At 33.3% G+C, this 21,427-nt stretch overlaps 3 protein-coding genes across 5 annotated transcripts; all 3 read right to left on the bottom strand.

Annotated features, from left to right (window-relative positions):
- Nucleotides 1-1,113: 1,113 nt before the first annotated feature.
- LOC133173649 (uncharacterized) lies at nt 1,114-5,099 on the bottom strand. Of its 2 annotated transcripts, XM_061308635.1 has the most exons (7): nt 5,049-5,099; nt 4,539-4,573; nt 4,324-4,403; nt 3,575-3,788; nt 3,404-3,487; nt 3,223-3,318; nt 1,114-2,093 (listed from the first exon to the last, which is right to left on the bottom strand). In XM_061308635.1, exons 4-7 carry the CDS (start codon nt 3,758-3,760, stop codon nt 1,317-1,319), a joined length of 1,143 nt encoding a protein of 380 aa, XP_061164619.1. In that variant the 5' UTR covers nt 3,761-3,788; nt 4,324-4,403; nt 4,539-4,573; nt 5,049-5,099; the 3' UTR covers nt 1,114-1,316. The 2 variants fall into 2 exon arrangements, with proteins under 2 accessions (XP_061164619.1, XP_061164620.1); XM_061308636.1 differs by lacking the exon at nt 5,049-5,099 and having other exon boundaries at nt 4,324-4,631.
- Nucleotides 5,100-5,686: 587 nt separating this feature from the next.
- On the bottom strand, nt 5,687-11,385 carry LOC133173654 (uncharacterized). Its single transcript, XM_061308640.1, has 7 exons — nt 11,238-11,385; nt 10,725-10,859; nt 8,690-8,928; nt 7,651-7,852; nt 6,815-6,907; nt 6,514-6,609; nt 5,687-5,995 (listed from the first exon to the last, which is right to left on the bottom strand). Exons 1-7 carry the CDS (start codon nt 11,382-11,384, stop codon nt 5,714-5,716), a joined length of 1,194 nt encoding a protein of 397 aa, XP_061164624.1. The 5' UTR covers nt 11,385; the 3' UTR covers nt 5,687-5,713.
- A 1,514-nt stretch (nt 11,386-12,899) lies between these two features.
- LOC133173648 (uncharacterized) lies at nt 12,900-20,440 on the bottom strand. 2 transcript variants are annotated; one of them, XM_061308633.1, is made up of 8 exons: nt 20,048-20,440; nt 19,367-19,592; nt 16,630-16,839; nt 16,015-16,205; nt 15,100-15,271; nt 13,925-14,026; nt 13,573-13,683; nt 12,900-13,384 (listed from the first exon to the last, which is right to left on the bottom strand). In XM_061308633.1, the coding sequence occupies exons 2-8, from the start codon at nt 19,568-19,570 to the stop codon at nt 13,094-13,096; spliced, it is 1,281 nt and encodes a 426-aa protein (XP_061164617.1). In that variant the 5' UTR covers nt 19,571-19,592; nt 20,048-20,440; the 3' UTR covers nt 12,900-13,093. The 2 variants fall into 2 exon arrangements, with proteins under 2 accessions (XP_061164617.1, XP_061164618.1); XM_061308634.1 differs by lacking the exon at nt 20,048-20,440 and adding an exon at nt 19,771-19,844.
- Nucleotides 20,441-21,427: the final 987 nt, after the last annotated feature.

The following is a 21,427-nucleotide window of genomic DNA, read 5'->3' as shown; positions in this document are numbered from 1 at the left end:
TTGTTTCGTACCATTCTCTTTCATTATCACGAAACTAGACTACGACTCCTTAAACAAGGTTTGTAACGGAGGCCTGTGTCAAAGAAAATTACTGTACAATAGCATCATTATTTAGGATGGGAGTAGAATAAAAGGGAAGAACGAGAAAGGTTGCTTGGAGTGGACAAGTAATCCCCTGTTCACCTACTAACATTGAATCGTGAAAAACTTCATCATCCTGTTCAATACCAGATAGACAGTTAAACATGTCAAAACTAAAGTCAGAGCGATGAAACTGAAATAAAGATAAGTAATAATGAAAAAAGTTCAAAAGAAAAAAGGGCGTGCGTCTTCATCCTAATTAAGAATTAGGATTGGCGCGAATCGGACGGGAAAAACTACAAATCATTTTCATACAATGTTTTGGGGATATGTAACCTCCTTAATTTTGAGCATGGACAACTACCCCAGTTGACTGGAATATATGAAAGCAAAGAATATATTGCTATTTAGATAAAAATCTTTACCCGTTTTAGTCAAACGTTTCCCCGATTCCTTTGGACTAGGAAGAGAGAGAGGACATTGTCTTCCGTACTATGCCAAACTTCAGGAAAGGAATTTATTCTGTCGTGCCTTCCCTAAATTTAACTTTAAAAGCAAATGTCTAAAAGTAAATCAGAATGTAAATGAGATTTGCTCAGGGCTCTTGAGTACAAAAAATTCGGACATAATGTCAATTATGAAGGATCGAAATAAGGCAACTTTGCGATATTTTTATCTAAAACAAAAACTTTTTTCCCAAGCTGCACAGGTGACTTAACAAAGATATGTTGTTAAAACCTCAAGTACCTTGTACTGAAATAATACGGCAAACCACTATGCATTCATAAGAATAAAAAAAAGGTATACTGTAGATCACAAATAGTCGCAACACATTATTTTTGCGAGGTTGTCATTTGCTAATAATAAACCATACATAATTTTCACGAATTTTGTTCTATTCAATCTTAACGCGAGAAATAAATTTTCGCGAGCAGGTGGTCTCGCGTAATTACGCAAAAATAAAGTTCTCGCGAATAAAAAGTGATTTACAGTACTCATTTTTTTCTGTGGCTTTTTGTAAATAAAACAAAATTCACATTCATTAAATTTTAATGAAAAATTCAGCCTCCCTTCCCCATCTTTATCCATCATTTATTAGTAGCACTGCAAATATTTATACATTTTCAATTTATTTATTATGCAAGATTGTGTTTTTGTATCTGAAAATATTAAAGATAATAATGCTAGCAATAAATTAGGATAATGTTTTTAACACTTAGACCGATAGAGGAATTTTAATTAAAATTAAATGTCCCGATTTCTTTTGGTTGTTGTCGGGAGTCAGATGACCTTGTCTCTTTCAATGCTGATTTCCTATCTTCCAGTTCTTCAGGGGACACATCCAGAATAGCTGAAGGGGTCATCTGCAAAGTCGGTTCCTGTGAGGAGAGCCTTTTTAGCTGTGGGTTTGGTGATTCTTTCTTACTAGCTGTTGCTTCATTGTCTTGTTGACCACGTTCGGTGCTTTTTATGTCTTTCAACTCAGATTTCTTAATTTCAAGTTCCTTTGCTGAAAGACTGGGTAAAAGAGGAGGTTGTTTTACTACAACGTCTGGATTTTTAGAGTTATTAACTTTTTTTATTACGTTTTCATACTCTGTGTCCTTTGGTGCACGAATCTGAATTCTAGCAATGTGCTTTCCATCAACATTATCTGCAGTAGTTGGGGTTGAGGAAACGCAAATTGTGTTGTTGTTTTCAAACTTTTGGGATGGATCGCTTTTTGTAGAAATCATATAGCCGTTCTGTTGAGTCGGCTTATGTTCATTGCAGCCTTCAACAACAGCTTTGTTGAGAAGTGCACCATTTCGTTCAATGTATATTGCTGGCCAGACAACGAAATCTACAAACTTTCCACTATTTTGATATCCTCTGTGACATTCACTGTCAAACTTTGAAAAATCTGCAGTAAGATACATTGGAGGGGTTTGAATGCTAGCATACCAGCACACCTCCAGACACCGGTCTTGATAATTCTGCAGAGCTCTAAGCTCTTCTTTATTGGGAAATTTCTGTAAATTCAAGCACACATATTTTCATTGATAACAAGTATCAATTTTTTGTATGTATTAGTAATATAAGTACTTATTATTTATACCGGGGTATGTTAACGATGCAAAGACAGGTACATGTAAAGGGATAAATTAACAAATAATTAAACATCTAAGATATATCTTTGTTTGATGATGGAAATGGTATGCGAGACCCATCATCGTCAGTAAAAATCAATCGACACTTGAAATCCAAATTATTAGTAACATCATTAAGTAGAAACAACTTTAACATTTTATATTTAACGAGTTTTATGGCATGCCAAACGTTGCAATATTCGATCTTTTCCATTTGTATTGTATAATTTTCCATTTATATTCTATAATTTTCCATTTGCATTGTATAATTTTCCATTTGTATTGTATAATGTTTATTTGTATTCTATTGTTTTTCCATTTGTATTCTATAATTTCTCATTTGTATTCTATAATTTTTCATTTGTATTGTAAAACTTTATTTTGTATTCTATAATTTTTCATTTGTATTGTATAAATGTTCATTTATATTGTATAATTTTTATTTGTATTCTAAAAAAATTCATTTGTATTGTATAAATGTTCATTTGTATTCTATAATTTTTATTTGTATTGTATAATTTTGCATTTGTATTGTATAATTTTCCATTTGTATTCTATAATTTTCCATTTGTATTCTATAAATTTCCATTTGCATTGTATAATTTTACAATACAAATGGAAAATTATACAATACAAATAAATAATTATACAATACAAATAAAAAATTATACAATACAAATGAAGAACTATTGAATACAAAAACAAAATTTACAATACAAATGAAAAATATAAAATACAAATAAAAATTTTACAATGCAAATGAAAAATTATAGAATACAAATAGATAATTTTACAATACAAATGGAAAATTTTATAATGCAAATGGAAAATATACAATACAAATGGAAAAGATCGAATATTGCAACGTTTGACATGCCATAGAGTTTACGTACTCTTTCTGAAGTCTAAAACTGCTCCATGATCCTGGGGACGGATATGTTTTAAATTGTTTTGAAATACTGATTAGACATTTTGTCCTATACACGTATATGTGCATAAACTGGGAACTTACTTTTTTAATATGTGTCGCCAGTTCTGTGGCAACACTTTTGATGAACTCGTTAAGCTTTGTCGAGGTAGACTGAGACAATGTCGTCGTTGGATCCGCCTAGAAAACAAACTTTTCTTACAAAAAAATAAAGCGTCTTTTTTTTATTTTCCAATCATGGAAATACAGAGAAAGAGTGAATTACCTCTGCATCATCAAGGAACATTAGAGAGGCCACCAGACGTCTCCTCTGTTTCTCCGATTCGTGTTTGCAAAATGCATAGCATTCCTGAAATAGACGAATTTAATAATTATTGAGCTATATCATTTTAAAATTATATTTAAATTTAAGGTAGTTGATAGCAAAATATATTACCATTAAGATATCCAGTAACCGTTTTGTAATGACACAGTCGCTTCGGTCACTGTCGGTCTTGGCTTCCAAACCGAGTCGCTCAAAAGCTTCCGTCCATTGGTTATCGTAAATTTCACTGAACATCTCGGACAGCTTCTGTGGTCTTCTTGGATCACTGAGATCCGTAATGGAGGAGTTACTCTCCATTGGGTTAGACTATTTTACTTCAATTATGCTGAAATGAGTAAAGGTAGATATTGATTTCGAGAAATGTTAAGAATTAGTAGTGTTCAACTGTGAACTGCTCTTCAGATGAATTTCATATTTTCGATTATAAAATTAGCTTTTGTTTCGTATAGTAAATGATTTTGCTCTTTTATTTCCATTTATTTATACTATTAAACATCTGATTTTTAGTCAAATCATTCCTATTCCCTGACGCCCATAGCCTTTTCCACAAAGGAAATTTAAGGTTTACAGTGTTACATTCTCATAATTGAACAATAAGCAAAAAATTATTTTTGGTTTTTCAATCAGCTTTAGAAATTGTACTGCACTATAATACAAAGAGATGAACAATACTTCTTGCATGTTTATGACAATTCTCTTAGTTTCTTTGTCAGCAAGTACGGATTAACACTCAGTATCATATAACAGAAAATATGGGTTTGTACATACAAACAAGCTACCAAATAAATACAACTTACACAAATGTACATGTATATTCTTTGATTATATCCCTAGGTATTACATGAATGTAGCCTACTTACCACACTAGAAATTGTCTGTATTGGTTCTGTCATTGTCCGCTTTAATCGTCTGTTCCTTTCTCAGACCTACTCTCTCTCCTCTGTGTATATATTCCGTGGAATGAACGTAACGTTATTAAAATAAATCATTAATATTTACAAACTGAGAAGTATGCATCCTGTAAGTTGTAAATTATAACCTTAAGTTATAGCCTGACAAATGTAAATATACTTACACCTATACGGTTTGTTGACGTTGAAGATCGCTGACCTGTTGATAAAGATACATGTATGTTTTATATTTACTACAGGCATTGACAGGTAAAAATGTCGCTCCAAGGTTGTAGATACATATCAGGTATCAGGAAGAGTAATTTTTGTTTAATGAAAAAAGCCCTTTTACCTGTGCCCTGCCTTTTGTTAATAGTCAGACAATCACGTGAGCTAATATACCATTACCAGAGTTGAATAGTTTTGTAATATATAAATAATTCGTCGGAATGACCGTCTTTTTTTTTTTTACTTTCGAAGTCACATTTATATTCTCATTATATAGCTTGATTAATATAATTGCTTTTCCAATTTTTATTTCAAGCTTGTCATGCTAGCTATCGTCTCACCTTGCATAACTGTTCTTTACCAAATTCTATTTTAGTGCTTTGCACGCAAATGCCCCATATTGCATAATTAGAATCCTGTATTCCACGTATTAAAGAAATGTACATCATATATGATGTAGTACTTACGAATTTGATAGTTTTCTGTGGATACATGTACTTCTGATATGTTTTATCTGATATGTTAACCCCCTTCCACTGACTGGGCCGTGAATTTAGTGGTGCCACTTGGCTCGTTATCGCGAGTTCTTGGTAATACTAATATAACTTCCTGTCATATTTCTATTCTGGCATAATTGGCAGTGTCCTACACTGCTTTAAAATGACACAATTTAAATATCTGCGAGGTTTCTTTATCTGTAACGTCCCGCATTACAGCGTGGTGATTGCATTTTGTTAAAAGATAACATTTGATCAGGAAAATTCCAAAGGATAAAGTGCACATACAGGCGACATTCATGCATTATCAGGGTGTACAAATATTACCGATAAAAAAATACTTAGTGTTAAAATCATGTAATTGTACAGTCATGTTTTTATTGACTTCATACAAACAATAAATTAACCAATGGAACAAAAAATGCAATATTTGTGATCATGATAGATAATGATTAAAGTACATGCATATGAAGAAACGTCATATAAACAATAAGCTATACAATGGAACAAAAAATGCAATATTTCTTATTATGATATATAATGATTTAAGATTTAATGAAAAAATAACCATCATTAAAATAAAATTTTGAAATGTAAATCTAATAGAATGATATATGATTAATTCTGAAATCAACTTAATTACTATGTGGTTGGACAACGCCTTTCTTTAAAAGCGGACCACCCTCATGCAATAATAATGACGGCCATACATTATAAGACACTGTTTTTCCTTTCCCACTATAAAGTCTTAAATGCTCAGACACTCTCTGTCCTTCATGGGCCCAAAGTAAACACATAGGCGGATCCTGAATATTGAAGAGCCAAGACAATTCTATGCACAAATTTGTATATTGCACCAAATTATCTGTGTGTAAATCAGGGTCAATCATTTTGGACAACTGTTTCCGACTGAACATCTACAATAAACGACAAAAATGTTTAAAAAATAACATATAATATAAATTAGGCCAAAAAAAATAATAGTCTTGTTTCCTGCTACCAGCCTGAAAAAAATAGGGTAGGTAGGTAGGAAAATTATTTCATTTTATATTTTTATTTTATTTTTTTTTCCGACAGCATTTTTTGGATATGAACTAATACAAGATCAAATTAAACATGTCACAGGTCAATATTGACTTTTAAAATTAAATTTCATGTCTTTTTATGCACAACTCAAGTGGTATTTTATGAAAGTCCATATTTAAAACAAGAATTTCATGAAATGCTTGTTTTGTGTTAACACGGAAACCGATTACAGTGACAGAACGATGAAATTCCAGAAATTCCCGATTTTTTTTCTTCCAAAACTTAAAAAAAACTTTAGGGTCGGGTGCAAAAAAATAGGGTAGGTCGGGTAGCAGGAAACAAGACTATTATTTTTTTTTGGCCTTACCTGTAGAATATATTATCATTTCATAATATCCTCTTGACCTACCATTTGAATTGAAGGAATACTCAGGACCCCGTGATCTTTTCTGAATTCTTTCAAACACCTTGAGGCTTCTTTTTGTAATTTTTTAGTCACATGTAGCTAAGGTTTAAAAAAAGAATTAAATCTATTAAACTTTAATTATAAATGAATAAATTTAGACTGTAAAATTTTAATCAGATTTCATTGGCAGAATAAATATGAAATGCATGTATGTATACTTACTTTTATTTTTTTTTAACAATCTAAGAATGATTTTTATAGGATTGATCCCTCTTTGTTATTGTTAATTTACGAAATCGCTCACCCACTCTGGCACATTCTTCATTGGGAACAGTATTTTCTCCCACATATCCTGAAATTGATCCGATGCCAGTGTCTTACAGTACTGGAATGCTGCCTATTATAAAATAACAGATTTTTTAAGATTCTTATTCTGCAAATCTTTTAAAAAAAAAACATTTATGTATCATATTTTCCTCCTACGAGGAAAGATTGATATTTTTTTTCATATTTCCCTGCCTATCGTTTTCACCATGGTCAAAGCTTAGAGGGCACAGAGATCTATTTACCCTTCCCATATCAATAGCTATATAGAGAAAAAGGTCATTAGCTTTCAAAGCATATGTTGCCCCAGTCCCACCTCACCCTTCTCCTTTCTACCCGTCTTAAATGTAAAAATATTGAGTGATAAAGAACATGTCTAGTCATGGGTTTTCTTTTCGTTTTTCTTTAAAAAAAAGAAGGCGATTTAGGTAGACAGGAATTTTTGGTGTACTTCACCCATTTTGAACACTTGCCTATGTGCCCTCATCTACAAATGTCCTTCTAATCACAGTGTATTGTAACTGCATGTACAACGAAACGGCGATTAAGATTATGTATAAGATTAAGGTTATGTATAATGTAACTTTACTCTTCTACGGAACATCTTTGAAAGTTGCCTTTTTGATAAGTAAATGTGGCAAAGGTGACTTCTTGCTTCTATTGGATAAATTTATTTGTAAATATTATATGGAATCGTTGACGCTTGTGGTTAGATTAGCCAAAAACTTCTACGTATGAGTAAAATTAAAGTAGATTATAAAGAGTGTGTTTTCTGTAAGAAGTGTTCTAGTGTTTATCAAGATGACATTTTTTTACCTCTAAAATGTCCGCCAAAAGTTTGATATTCCCATCCTCGTGATTCTCTTTTGTCGTGCGTAGATCCTCTAGAGCCTTTGTCCACTCATTATCGTAAAGTTCCGAGAATCGTTCGGCAAGATTTGTTGGTCTGTTTGTATCGCTGAGATTAGTAAATGTTGAATTTTTATCTCCAAGCTTTTCTTCCTCCAATTTACTTAATCTGTGCAAATTCCGATTTAACATAAATTAAAGCTACAAATAGTATCTATATGCATCTTTTTGAAACAAAGCTGCAGAAATGTGCTCTGTGGGAAAGAAACATGAATAGACATGTCTGTGCGAATTTTCTTTCCCAGAGATGTTAGATGCAGCTATGTTACAACACTAAATGTAATAACAACGAAAAATGTAATAAACCGGGATTATTACATTTTGCGTTATTACACTTTTGCATCGAGATCAACTCAAAATGTAGAAATAGACCTTTTAGGATTATTATTTTGCATTTTTACATTTTGCGTTAATATTGAGGCAAAATGTAATAACTCAGGATGTAATAATCCTTAAAGTCTTTTATTTCATTTTGTGGTATTACATTTTGCTGTGATCTCGACACAAAATATAATAAACCCGGTTTATTACATTTTGCTTTGTTATTACATTTGGCGTTGTAATACAGCTATTTAAAATGATGCTATTCAAAAAGAAACAAATCATCTTCAAGCAAACGTTTATCATTTATTCTGCTAGTCTCCGAGCTCCAGATTATATTGTCCACAATTATTTTACTCAAGTTGCATTTATTGAATGATTCTCTGGATTATTTCAGTACGTTATATGTATCTTTTTGTGAACAGTAAATGGAAACACTTACTTATTACATACATGTACATATAAATGATTTCGCTTGCCTTACATGAAATGCATGTAGCTTTTTAAATTAGTAAAATATATTATTGCTTAACATGTAAGCATTTTGTGTAATAAAAAAAGTTAATCGTATCTAATTTTTTTAAGGCATTTTCCTTGGTATCGATAAAAGAAATATATATGTTACCTAATTTTTAGTTCTTCGATTTCTTTCTGCTGTATTTCTATAAGGCTTGACTGGTTCTCCTGTTGAGCTGTTTCAGCTGGTCTCTCGTCCTCATTGAGATATCTCTCTGTGTTCACTTCGTCTGTCTGTTCCTGTTTCTCTACCACAAAAGTTTTAGAAGCTCGTGTCAAACTGTCTAATTCTGTTGGTACGTCCATAAGATCGTGTATCCCGGTGAATTTCTTACTCTCAACTGTTCTCTGCAAACAATTGATACTGTATTGTAATTATCTTTTTATTAAAAAATACTTTTTTATGTTGCAAGAAAATGAATTTGTCTTTTCTAGGAAATTACTGCATATATTCACACCTTTCTCTCTTTCAAATTTATAGCGAGCGCCGCTCGTCACTGCGAGCTCTAAAAGCAACACCTGGGCGAAGAGAAAATTCGGACTTTACACATTGATCCAAATGAATTTTTTTCCGCAGTTACCTGTGGTCCCATAATCTTAGCGAATTGCATTTCGCCGCAAACAACGTTCTCGCGGTAGCAACAAAAATTCGACAAAAAATAAAATCACCTTGATATAATGGATATAAAGCATATATAAATCAAACGTTCTTGATTAAAATTAGCACTGTTCAGACTTCGTTTTGGTAATGCAACATACATACGACGCACTCGGCACACCTCGGCCGATTCGTACCTCATCAAACCTCGAGGTTTGATGAAGGTGACGGAATCAGCCGAGGTTTGCCGAATGACATACGACGTCATATGACGTCAGAGTCTAGACGTAGCAAATGTCACGTGCTGTTTGACGAGCCCGATCTAAATTAAAACTGAAAGGTATCTGCGCTCGCCCTAACGGTTGCACCGTCAACATATTTTTCATTATCAAATAAATACCATATTTAGAAGACATGATAATGAAGGATAATGAATCAAACAACCATTTCTTAGAAAGAAATCTGTAATATAACCTATCACATACTATAAACTTGTATAGCATACCAATCCTCAAAAAGGGAACATTCCATGAATTAAACAAGATGATATTTGACTTCACAAAACTTATCTAAAAACTGTACGGAGTAATATTTGACTTAGAGGAACTTGCTTCAAAACTTAACGAGTAGTTTTTGACTTACAGGAACTAGTCTGAAAAATTAACGAGATGTTAAACTGAAGGGAACTTGTCTAAAAATTCAAGGAGTTGATTAATAGAAACTTAGCGAGATGATGTTTGACTATAGAAACTTAAGGAGATGATGTTTGACTTAATAGAAACTTAACAAGATGATGTTTGACTTAATAGAAACTTAACAAGATGATGTTTGATTTAATAGGGACTTAATGAGATGATGGTTGATTACAGGAACTTGTCTGAATAAAAAGGTGAATATAACAAATGATCGATCTCAAAATAATCTATGAACAATACAAATCTGTGAACAGGGCATAAAACACAGACTCCCGGAAATTTAAGAAGTGGGATCAAGTCCTACGAGGAGTAAACATCTCCTGTCGACCGGTCACACCCGCCGTGAGCCCTGTGTATTGATCAGGTAGAAAGAATATTCCGTAGTCAAATTCAGTATAATACAAAGTTTTAACATTGGTATGAAACAAGTCAACGATAGGTTATATTTGCTAACAAGTTCTATATAACGACCATAGAATAAAGTAAATCGAGGTTGTTGAAATCCCTGTAACATCAACTTATCTGTCAGTAGTTTGCCTCGGTTTAAAAATCGTGAATGGAAGTAATACTGTTAATTGATAAAACGACGTCAATAAATCTAAATGTGGAGTGGAAGGCAGCAGCATTTTTTCTCATGTAGAGATTTTTGAATAAAATTCTGCTTCATAGGAATATAAAAACAAGTCGGCTAATAAAGAAGCGCATTAGTGTCCATCGAAAATTCAACAGTTTGTCGGGAGACTGTCTCCGAAGACTAAATGTAGATGTTGTCAATGAGGAACTCCAGCAACTTTTTAATATCAACTTCAAAGTACTTGTGTGTAGAGAAATTAACGAGATATTTGACTTACAGGAACTGGTCTGTATCCTTTCTTCAGAGCTTTCAATAGTGTTGTGTAGTCTATCTGGGCGTCCACGAGCACCATGTCTAATTTATCCCAGTCCTTTTCCTCCGCAGCTTTCAGTGCGGCCCGAAGTGACTCCACCTGCGGCCATTATAAGTATGGACATGTAATTTCATATTTAATGTCACTAACATTTACAAAAGAATTCCTATATTTACTTAACATTTTCTTGAATCTAAATTTCTAAAAAGTGTCTGTCTGTGTTGGACACGGTTTTTATTTCTAAGAAATTCAAACGTACATGCTTATAAATTTTTCAAAGTTATTACTGTTATATCTTTAGTCCGTATTCTTAGTCACGTGGCTTCATCCTCATTACTTTCATATTTAATTTATATGCCTGACATTGGATTCAAAATGGATTCCTTATTTAATCACAATATAGATTAAGACTTTTTTGAATATTGATATATAATATAAACAAACATTTAGGCAGTTAATTTATCTATATTGACCTACATTATCAGCTTGTGCTCCCACAACTCCTTTCAAAAGGTTATTGAGATCGGCCTTGGCATTCTGAATCATTTCCCGCGTTAGGAGGTGGTACTTTTTCTGAGCCACGAGCCCCACCACGCCCTGTAGCACTTTGCCAATTCCCGACATCCTCTACTGCATCCTTAGCTTCAAATCCGCAAGAAAAGGAAATCATTTTTCAAATTATTCTACATGACATTTTTACTGCTAACCTAATACCAACGGCTTTCTTCTCTCTATCACGGTTTTCTCCCAATCTCATGGTTGTTTACATAGAAAGTAGTGAATAAACAGTTTATAAACAAATATATCCAGTTTACTTACATAAATGTGCTACCTCTTACCTTAGTTCGGACAAATTTTTGACATGACCCAAAAAATTCAGCATTTGAGCTCATATACAATCCATGAAGATATTAAATTACATATCGACGAAGATCTCTTTAAGGGTTCTACATTGTTTCCGATCATTGATCATATTAGCATATGCTTCGTCTTGATTAAAGTTTCTTGTTTAAGAATCCCACACTATGCATTTAAATGTCCCTGGTTGACTTAATCAATAGGGGATTATAAGGGTTTTGAAAAAGTATTTCACAGTTCAATATTTGTGTTTAGTTAAATCCTGGCTCCCCCTGATTTATCTATTATAATCGATAAAATTGATACTTTTTCTCTTTTAAATTTAAACTTCTGATTCCCCCAAAATTGAATTACTGAGTTTCCACATAAACTAAATCTCGCTGACTGTGCATTGCCAAAGTTATTTATCAGTAATAAAATCCATATCCATATGGAGTAATGATTTTTATAACTGCAGAAATTTTTTAAGTTAATATATGCTATAAATCTTGCATTTTGCATTTTAAACTTCAGCTTTTATGGAAAGACATAGTCCCATAATATAATATATTGTTTGTATCATATGGCATTAAACATTCTTTGTATGGTTAATAAATTAGGCATATACATATACTTATTAAAATCAATGAACAAGAGCATTAATTAAGTTCATCAAACATGTAAATAACCATCCGGTGCAAATTTTCGCAGATTAAAAGAGGAGTGAGTTTAATTTGGAGCACAGATATTTTGAACACATCTTATAAATGAAAATAAAACTCAGTCCAAGACCCTCCATGCAGTTGGTACCTATCTGAATGCGTTCCTTATTTCCCCATTCTAATTCCTTGGTTCCTACGTACGGTCAAGGGGCGAAAACTGAATGGTACCTAATTGTACAATTGCGTAATGTGCTACACATTGGATAAGTAAAATATTAGATTTAATAAACACTTAAAATCTATTTTGTTATATTGATTTTAAAAGATATTACCGTCATTGTTCGCCTACATGTGGCAACATGTATGTTTTAATTACACGGGTACCATGTTTCTTCTCTTTTTCAAATAAGTAAATAAATGAATTCTGGCAAGATGAACGCTCTTTTTTAATTATATTTTTCACAGAATTGCCACGGTCGAGAATATGTAAAAGTTAGAATTAGTCAACTTAAAATTCACATGTATGCATATTTGTACCACTATTTTTATCATAACAGATTTTGCAATAAATTAATGTTTATTTATCTAAAAACATTAACAAAACAGTACAACTTTGTATATATATGTACAGCATGATGCAGTTTTGTATATTAAAGTATTAAAGCTTGTCCTATTGAGGAGACAAATCACGTGACAATTAATACTATCATATTGGTATATATAAAGGAGTCACAATATGTGTATGAAAGAGCGATAGTTTGCTTGCCTACATTGACACAAGTTTCAAATGTCACGTGATTAATATTTTGCGAATTTTGAATTTTGTAAATTCCATCACTTTTGCGTCGCTATAATAGATCCTTTTGATAAAACCTTTCGCCCTTCTTGTATTAGAACTGCTGGCCACACGCACATGGACACGTACTTCCCACTCTCTGAATAAAAATCGTATTTGTCCCGGTCAACTCTGTCGCCCTCTGACGGCCAAACAAGAGCCATGGGCGGATCTTGTACGCACATTAACCATAATATTTCTATACATTTGTCTATGTAGTCATTGAGCACACTAGGCAGTTTTGTATGGTCCCAGCGAAAATCCTTTTCTATGGTTGTTTCCTTGAATTTCTACAAAAATGAATTCAATAACGAAATGCATTTCTGAAAATATACTCTAACGTTAAAGACACTATTCGATTTTTTCCCGAAGAAGCAAATACATGTAATTAGACTCATTTATTCGCAGACTTTAGTGTTTTATATTACTTTTTAAAGAGTTCTAAAAGTTTAGTTCAGATTTTATACGAATTATCTACCTTGCAGAGCTGCGGCACAGATATTGTGGCCACCTCCTGGCGTAAACCTTTGACGTATTTCATCCCTTTTGATGACAACATCAGTCTCTGCTCTCGTGTTGGTGAACTTTCCTGAAAAGAATATTTGATTAACATCCTAATTTATGTCAAATGATGCACAATGGATTTCCCGTTTCATATAACAAACAGAAAAACTTAGGGAATTTCAGCAATTAATTTCACGCATATTAACAATAATCTTTAATGTTCATTTCGCAATGAATTAAATCTGTGAATAAATAGTAGTTTTACTAAAATAGAAAAACAGTCTGGAAAATGAATATTTTTAATGAGTATACAACTTGTCTCTTACTAGGTAGGGAAGTTTGATTGGTTGTAGTAAAGGCACTGCAGATGTCGTGGTTAAATCCAAAAGTTGTCCGTAGGCGGCGGTTTGGCAGAATGGATATGCATACTAAAAGAAAAAGCAGCGTCAGAAATAAATACATCGAAAGTGTAACAACTGCAAACTTCTCGACAGAATCAAGATATTCTTATGCATTATATACATTTATAATACACTGGCAAATCGTCTAAAAAGATCAAAATGTTGTCCAAGGATCATGAACAATGTAGACTTTAGTCAAAATCTGCATTTAAAATGCTTTTGAAGACTCACTGTATCACTTAACTACTCTTATTTATAAAATTTGAGTGCAGGGCTACAGTTAACAAGCATCTCATGTACAGGCACTTGTTTCGTATATGGGGTCACCCCCTCCTTTTTTTTCCACAAGGTACCTACATGTAACTCAATTTCAGGCATCCCCGCTTCAAGCTCGTATTTTGTTAATATATCATTCATTAACCTACTTTTTAAATGACATCGTTCGCTTTGAGAGATTTTTCTATTATCAAATAAATCGTTTATTCCTCGAAAGTTACCGCAATATATTTTAAGACTCTGGACGATACAGTAACTCCCAGGTGGGGTAATAAATGTAGGACAAAACCAGAGACTTCCAAGTTTTCCATTCTGATGTCTCTGGTAAACTACAACCCTATCCGGAAGTTCCTGTATCTCGTCTAGAGTCTTAAAATGAATCGTGATAATTTTCAAAGAATAAATGTGTGGTTTACAATAAAGAGGCTTGAGCAGACACATCTGAAACGATTAGTTTGACAAGAAAAAAAAGTCTCTCGAAGGGAAAGAAGTCATTTTTTAAAGTAGTTTAATAATTGATTTATTAAGAAAATACGAGCCTGAAGCGTGGGTGCCTGAAATTTAGTTAGATGCCTTGTGGAAAGAAAAAGAAGGGGGTGATCCATATACGAAACGCCTGTGATCTCATGACATGGTTACATACATGTACAAATTCACAGCGTAACGTCGTAGGATGGGATCTGATTCAGCATTTGAAAATAAAGTTGAAAGGTATATTACAATGTAAGAGATATTCAAATTCCCCAATAGAGACTAGCTTCGGATTAGCTTTTCTTCTTGTGCCGATTTTCCTGTATTCTGGATATATTGTAACTATAATTTACCCGTATTATCCTCATAAGGTTATACATGATTTCCGTGTCTTTGCCTTGGTTCCATGTGCTCATCTCGTGAAATGCGCTTGCGTATTCTTTGTCTCGGAAGTCTCTAAATCGTTTAGTGATTTTGAGGGCTTTGCTGAGTGCGGTCTCGTCCTCCTCTAGTCCGCCTCCCAGTCTAAAAATTTGTCAAATTACATAAATTCCATCTAATTCTTCAGGATTTTTCATGAATTCAAAAGTAATTGTCAAAACCTAGATTTTTAAAAAAAAGAAATTACTTGTAATAGAGATCATTTACATGTATTATTAAAAAAAAATCTTATTAATTTTCGTTCTTTTTTCATACTTTTAGAGAAATTTTCAAGCCTATATAATAACATTTTTTTTGTACATTACGAAGAGATACAAAACAGATTTTGGAGCAAAGTGCCGTCAGACCTTAATATTAATACAGCTGTAATTCAAAAGAACCAAACTGTGAAGTATTACTGAGGGATACTGGATATTTTATTTCAATATTATCTACTCTGTTGTATATAAGAGCATATATATTTGAACATGTGCAATGCAATCTTGTAAAACCGCTCTTTGTTATAATGATTATGAGAGCTGGGTGGTTATGGCAATGTTTAAACTATTTCAACCAAAGCTCTTTGTAAACTAATAGGAAATTACATTGCATAGTAAAGCTTGAACGTGTTGGTTTTTTCTTTAGCTAAAACAATTATTTTTCATATTCTTAGCTGAATCTTTTGGGTGATTTGTTGACCGCCAAACCTCTTTAGTTAATCATATTGAATTGTCCTTGCCCTTGTGTTCCCATGAACCCCGTTTTCTTTTACCGGTCGTGGATGAAGTATTAAGGTGCAACTGATTACATGCACATGTATATGCTTTAGAACCTGTCCCCTTCCGTACCTCTTAGTGAGCTGATCTATCTTAGTCTGTTGGAACTCCACTGTTCTGAGAACATCTTCATAGTCGCTGATAGAGGACCCCGTTACGGAATGTCTGTGGGTCTCTCCCCGTGAGGTTTTCTTGCCGTGCTTCACTCGGGGAGACACTTCCATGATTGTCATTCTTTTTGGGAGGTACTTCTGCGGTAACTCCTAATACAAGTATATTAAATTTTTGCATCAGTACAAAGGGGAAGATATACAAGAGAATCGATCAATTTCTTCAAAGTGATAAACAAGATCAATTTTAGTAAAATTTGATGAGGCTAAATACATGTACCTACCTGCAGTGCAAATTAGATTTTTGTCAAGTTCATTGCTAATTTCTTTCTATTTAATAGTGGTGTATCAAAAGACAAAAGAGTATTTCGAAGACTAGCATTTGTGCATAGTCTCTCTGTGTGTGTGTGTGTGTGGGTGAGGGTGTGTGTGTGTGTGTTGGGGGGGGGGGGGTCACATTTTAATATATCTGGTTGATCTGACCTAAAGATTTATGAATTTACCATACTAAAAGCAAATATGATCACATGGCAAATATATAAATGTAGTTCAAAAACGACAAAAAATTCGTACTAACCACTTTATTTTGCATATTCAGCAGCATTTTTTCGGAACGTTTAAGTGAATTGTACTCGTACAAGGCCGTTCCGGAAGTGTACTTATTGACACTGGGCTCCCGGCATGCAACCATCAACACTTCCCTCAGTCTGCTCTTTGGGCTGTTCTCTGGTCCGTGACGAGGGCTTTTCTGTGCCTCCATGATGCCAGAAATCAATACATCCTGGTACTAAAAGTAAATTCAAAACAAAATACAAATAAAAGCAGTTTTGAAGTATGCTCGATAATTATCCGTTATATTCCATAAAAATAGCAATGCTGGTGCACTTAATGTATCAAAAGAAAAAATACATTAAAGGCAGTTGAAAGTGTAGTTTGTAAATATTTTCAAAGCAATTACCCAAATGTTCTCAAATTATATTCAAGTTTTCAAATCAGAATACACTTTTAGAATCTTTGTCCTTTTAAAACTCGCGTAAAATAAATTTACTTGAGTTGTAAAATAACGGTTTCTTAACACAAACAATTTTGAATGCAATTTAAATTTTACTTAGATTGCAGGTGTCAATAACTTCACAACCGTTGATATCATTTTCACAGTAACAATGTTGCAATTTGTATTAAACTAAATAAATAAAATGAAGAAATTACCTAGCTTACAGTTTATCAAATTTCTTACAATAAATTTATTTTACTTTTGCAAGATATCATGTGAGTGAGGTTTGTTTTCTTTGTCAATTTATCCGTGGAAGAAAATGTGATGAAAAGTGAGTACATGTTCAAACATATACAATTTGAACTTTTTTAGTTAAACATTTAAAAAAAACTAAATATCTAAGAATAATCTTAATTTTATAAGGTGTCTTTGAACATTCAATTACAAGTTTCTAAAACAAGGAATGGAATATTATATGAAGGTAACGAACAGTATTCAAGCTCAAAGGTCCATTGAAACAATATAAACGGAAAAAAATCCGTATACAATTTAGTGTGTTAATTTGTATGGAAAATACCAATCAACATTCTACGGAAGCCGGTTGGTGCCAGGTAGAAAAAAATATTTTATCTGGCGGCCGCCAGATAACTTTCTGTCGGCCGCTAGATAAATAACTGGTGGCCGCCAGAAACTTATCTGGCGGCCGCCAGATAAAAAGATCTGGCGGCCGACAGAAATTATGTGGCGGCCGCCAGATAAAATATTTTTCTACCTGGCACCTACCGGCTTCCGTAACATTCGACTAAACGATAGATTGTATTTGCTAACTAGGCCATTGTATCGACCAAAGAATTTACGAATTGTTGACTTCAAACGAGACTGCTGATATCACTTATTTGTCAATAGCTTGCCTCGTTTCAGAAATTGTTCGTATACATTAAACTGGGGGACATAAATTCCATAAGCAGGTGATAAAGGTATATTGCTACATGTGAAATAAGGGAAGCTGACGATAGGAAAGTCGAATTCATCACGTTTACCATAAAGTTTGGCTACTAGTTTGCCACAAATATCTTTCTCTAGTGAAATATCCAAGTATGAAACAGACGTGTAAGACTCTGTGTTGTCTTTTATTTCGAGTTCAAAGGGTTATATCGAATCAAAATCAACTTAGAAATGAAAATGAATATTGTTAATTGATAAAATGTCCATATATACTTGTAGCTAAAAGTCGAATTGAAGGTCACAGCAAGATACCTTCTTTTTCATGTAGAAGATTGGAACGGAACTTGTGAACTCAAATGAACATTCGCACCTTACTTTAAAACGACATTTGAGCTTTGTTAAGAGTTGTGCTAATAGCGAATGCGTTTGGTCAGTTTGTGTGTTCAGGATCTGTTTAATTCTTTAAGTGGTTTTAAATCGGCCTGATTAACACATGTAGATAAGGCTTCATTGATTTCGTCCTTAATATACATGTCTTGTGTAAATATTTCAGTAAGGAATACGGAGATTGATTCGTGATTACGTACATAAACGTTTGTTCAGGATGGAGTACTCAAATGGCTTAAAAAATCTAATCTAAAGCTGTAACGCTCCCATTTTGTCATGTTTTTAAACAAAGCACTCATTTATCTACAAAATGTTCCAAATCTGTAAAAAAGCAGTAAAAAAAATCATCTTTTGGTTTGAATCTATAAACGTTACAACAAAATGATAACAAAGATTCAAGAAAAAAAAGCTTTTTTGTTGTATTACTTACATGTTTAGGAAATATTCAGTAAAATCAGGGGCCTATATACTAACATATATATATATATAGGTCCCTGGTAAAATTCAAAATGAGTCTGATTCAAATAATACACCTTTGCAAATTCTTATCTTCTTTTCAAAGGCATAATAGTATAATTGGCTGTACTCTTTAGAACAAATGATTTGTGTATCGTTTAAATTGTAATCGAGATTTTTTTAGCTTAACTAGATACATGTATATATTCTTCCATAATGAACTGGACTGAAAATAGCATTGATAAACCATTGCAAGACATACAAAATAGAAAATGAGGAGAATGATATCTGTAAAGTTATATAAATGGAAAATCCTCTATCCCTATCTCTCATAATCGGTAAAGTCTTTGCTCTTGTCCAAGTCCATCCAAGACAAAACATGAACCCTGTAAATGTAAAGCACTTCCTCCGCAGAGTTCAAATGGATGGAAGTAAATGTACTCACCACTGGGGGATGGAAGTAAATGTACTCACCACTGGGGGATGGAAGTAAATGTACTCACCACTGGGGGATGGAAGTAAATGTACTCACCACTGGGGGATAACGTTCCTTAAGCAGCTGTTCAGCCTGTACCAAGCCGATATATTCTAATTTCGCTGCTTCTAAATCCTCTGTTGGCACATATCCTTCTATCTCCTGTAGGGTTTTCTGAATGTTGCTGCGAGTATGTCGTTTCAAAGACGGTAAATTCAGATCTGGTTGGCGCTTTGGCGCAGTGGCAGCTGTTTTATGCATCGTTCATAGGTCACTGAAGTTTCTGAAATTTTGTACGGCAATGGTCAGTTATTGATTCTTTGTCGTTGAGCAACTCCTAACTGAAACGCTAAAATAGTCTCTTATGTAAGAAGATTAGAGTAGGCTTAAGAGTTTTAATAAATATACATCTAGAAATACCGGAATCAATAGGAGAAATATTTACATTACTAAAACGTTACCTTTTTATCTACACATTTGGCCAGCACAAAGAATCGGAAACATTTTAAGATAACGTCCATAGACGCCAAAATTGAATTTAGAAATGTATGTTTTAAACTTAACATTTATTTCGTAAACCACTCTAGTCGTTCCAGCACATGTAGTATTGGACTTTAAAAGTATGAATTCTTTGTGGAAATTGATTAAATTTATTGACGCGCATATAATGTATCAAGCATAAAAATAACTGACCCCAGAAAAAAAAAGACTGGGTGTAAAGAAATGAAAGTGGCTTACCCAATGTTAGGATGATTTAGATGTAATCCCTGGATTCAAATGGTGTGAGGATCAATATAGCATTGTATTCCAAACACTTAGATCAGATTGACATTCAATTCAGCATTGATTAAAAGTTAATGTGCTGTGACGTAAATAGGCATATTGGAACAGAATCGTTTAACTATTAAGAAATCAGCGAATCGTCCCTTCCTGGGGGTCGACAGGTTGTGTTTTCTGATTTTTCACCTGATACACGATATCCTTAAGATTTAAAAGGAATAATATGCAAGAACACAGGACCAAGTGGACGTCAAAAATTAGAAGAGTCAAGCATGGTTGATAAAATCTCCATAAATATTTGTTCGGCTCTTTTGTTTAGTTTAAATAAACTCGTGTTAAGAATGGAAACACTTCGACACTCTCTTACTGAGAGCATACGTTGACAGTATATTTTCAAGAGAGAACTCTTCTTAGTAACCGAACAACAAGGTTAAATTAGTTATTGATAAATCACACAAAAATCGATTTACCTCATAAATGGCAAAGGATACAAATGTGCTTTGAATGAGAAACTAACTCATTAATTTCACTGGTGATTTCAACAAGAAAACACCTTTTTCATTAAATATTGCACCCAAACTAACGACCAAACATCGTCTCTCATCTTGGTCACCAATCCATGACTATATATAGCAGCTGATTATTAATTGTTTCTTATAAAATACAACAGTGTCATTTTAAAAAGGTCTCCAAATGTAGCGTCCCCAACCCTTGATCTGATAATATCGAATCTGTCAATGTAATAATATGGCTGTCAAATGCAACATAGATGTCTGTCCAGGGACATACGGTAGACACCGTCTTCCTGTCATAAACAATTAAATTAACGCTTATCCACACGCACGGTTAATCAAATAAAGATCTTGTGGGTCATGAGTAATTGTACAAGTTAATTTGGCTCAGAATCCATTTTGATGCAGCAATAGAAACAGCTCATGAACGGTCTTTAGAATCCGAGTAACAAAGAATTACGATACATGGCCATAGGAATCGGGGGAGGGGGTACGCCCCTACACCTAAAGCTACGTGCATGTTCCTGACTGCATTTCTGTCCAGGCATCTAAGACCGAATTTAAATTTATTTTTTTTTTCAGACATGCTTTTCAAAGAAGTCATGAATTTTGTTTTTATCGCATATGTAAAAATAAAAATCTTTATATCAGAAGCAAGATACCGAAAGTTTATTAACGCAACCACTACGTCAGTTTCATTTCTTGTGTAAAGTAAATGTGTTTAACGCAAATTTCAGAAGCCCTATACATTTTATTGAAGATACATTTGTATCAGTCTATTAAGTGTACATCTACATGTACGGGCAAAACAATAATATCAATAATA

The sequence above is a fragment of the Saccostrea echinata genome, unplaced genomic scaffold, assembly GCF_033153115.1.
Source record: "Saccostrea echinata isolate AGI-Se365-2 ecotype Australia unplaced genomic scaffold, CSIRO_AGI_Sech_v1 ptg000056l, whole genome shotgun sequence".
Lineage (NCBI taxonomy): Eukaryota > Metazoa > Mollusca > Bivalvia > Ostreida > Ostreidae > Saccostrea > Saccostrea echinata.
This window is presented reverse-complemented; position numbering and strand designations above follow the sequence as displayed.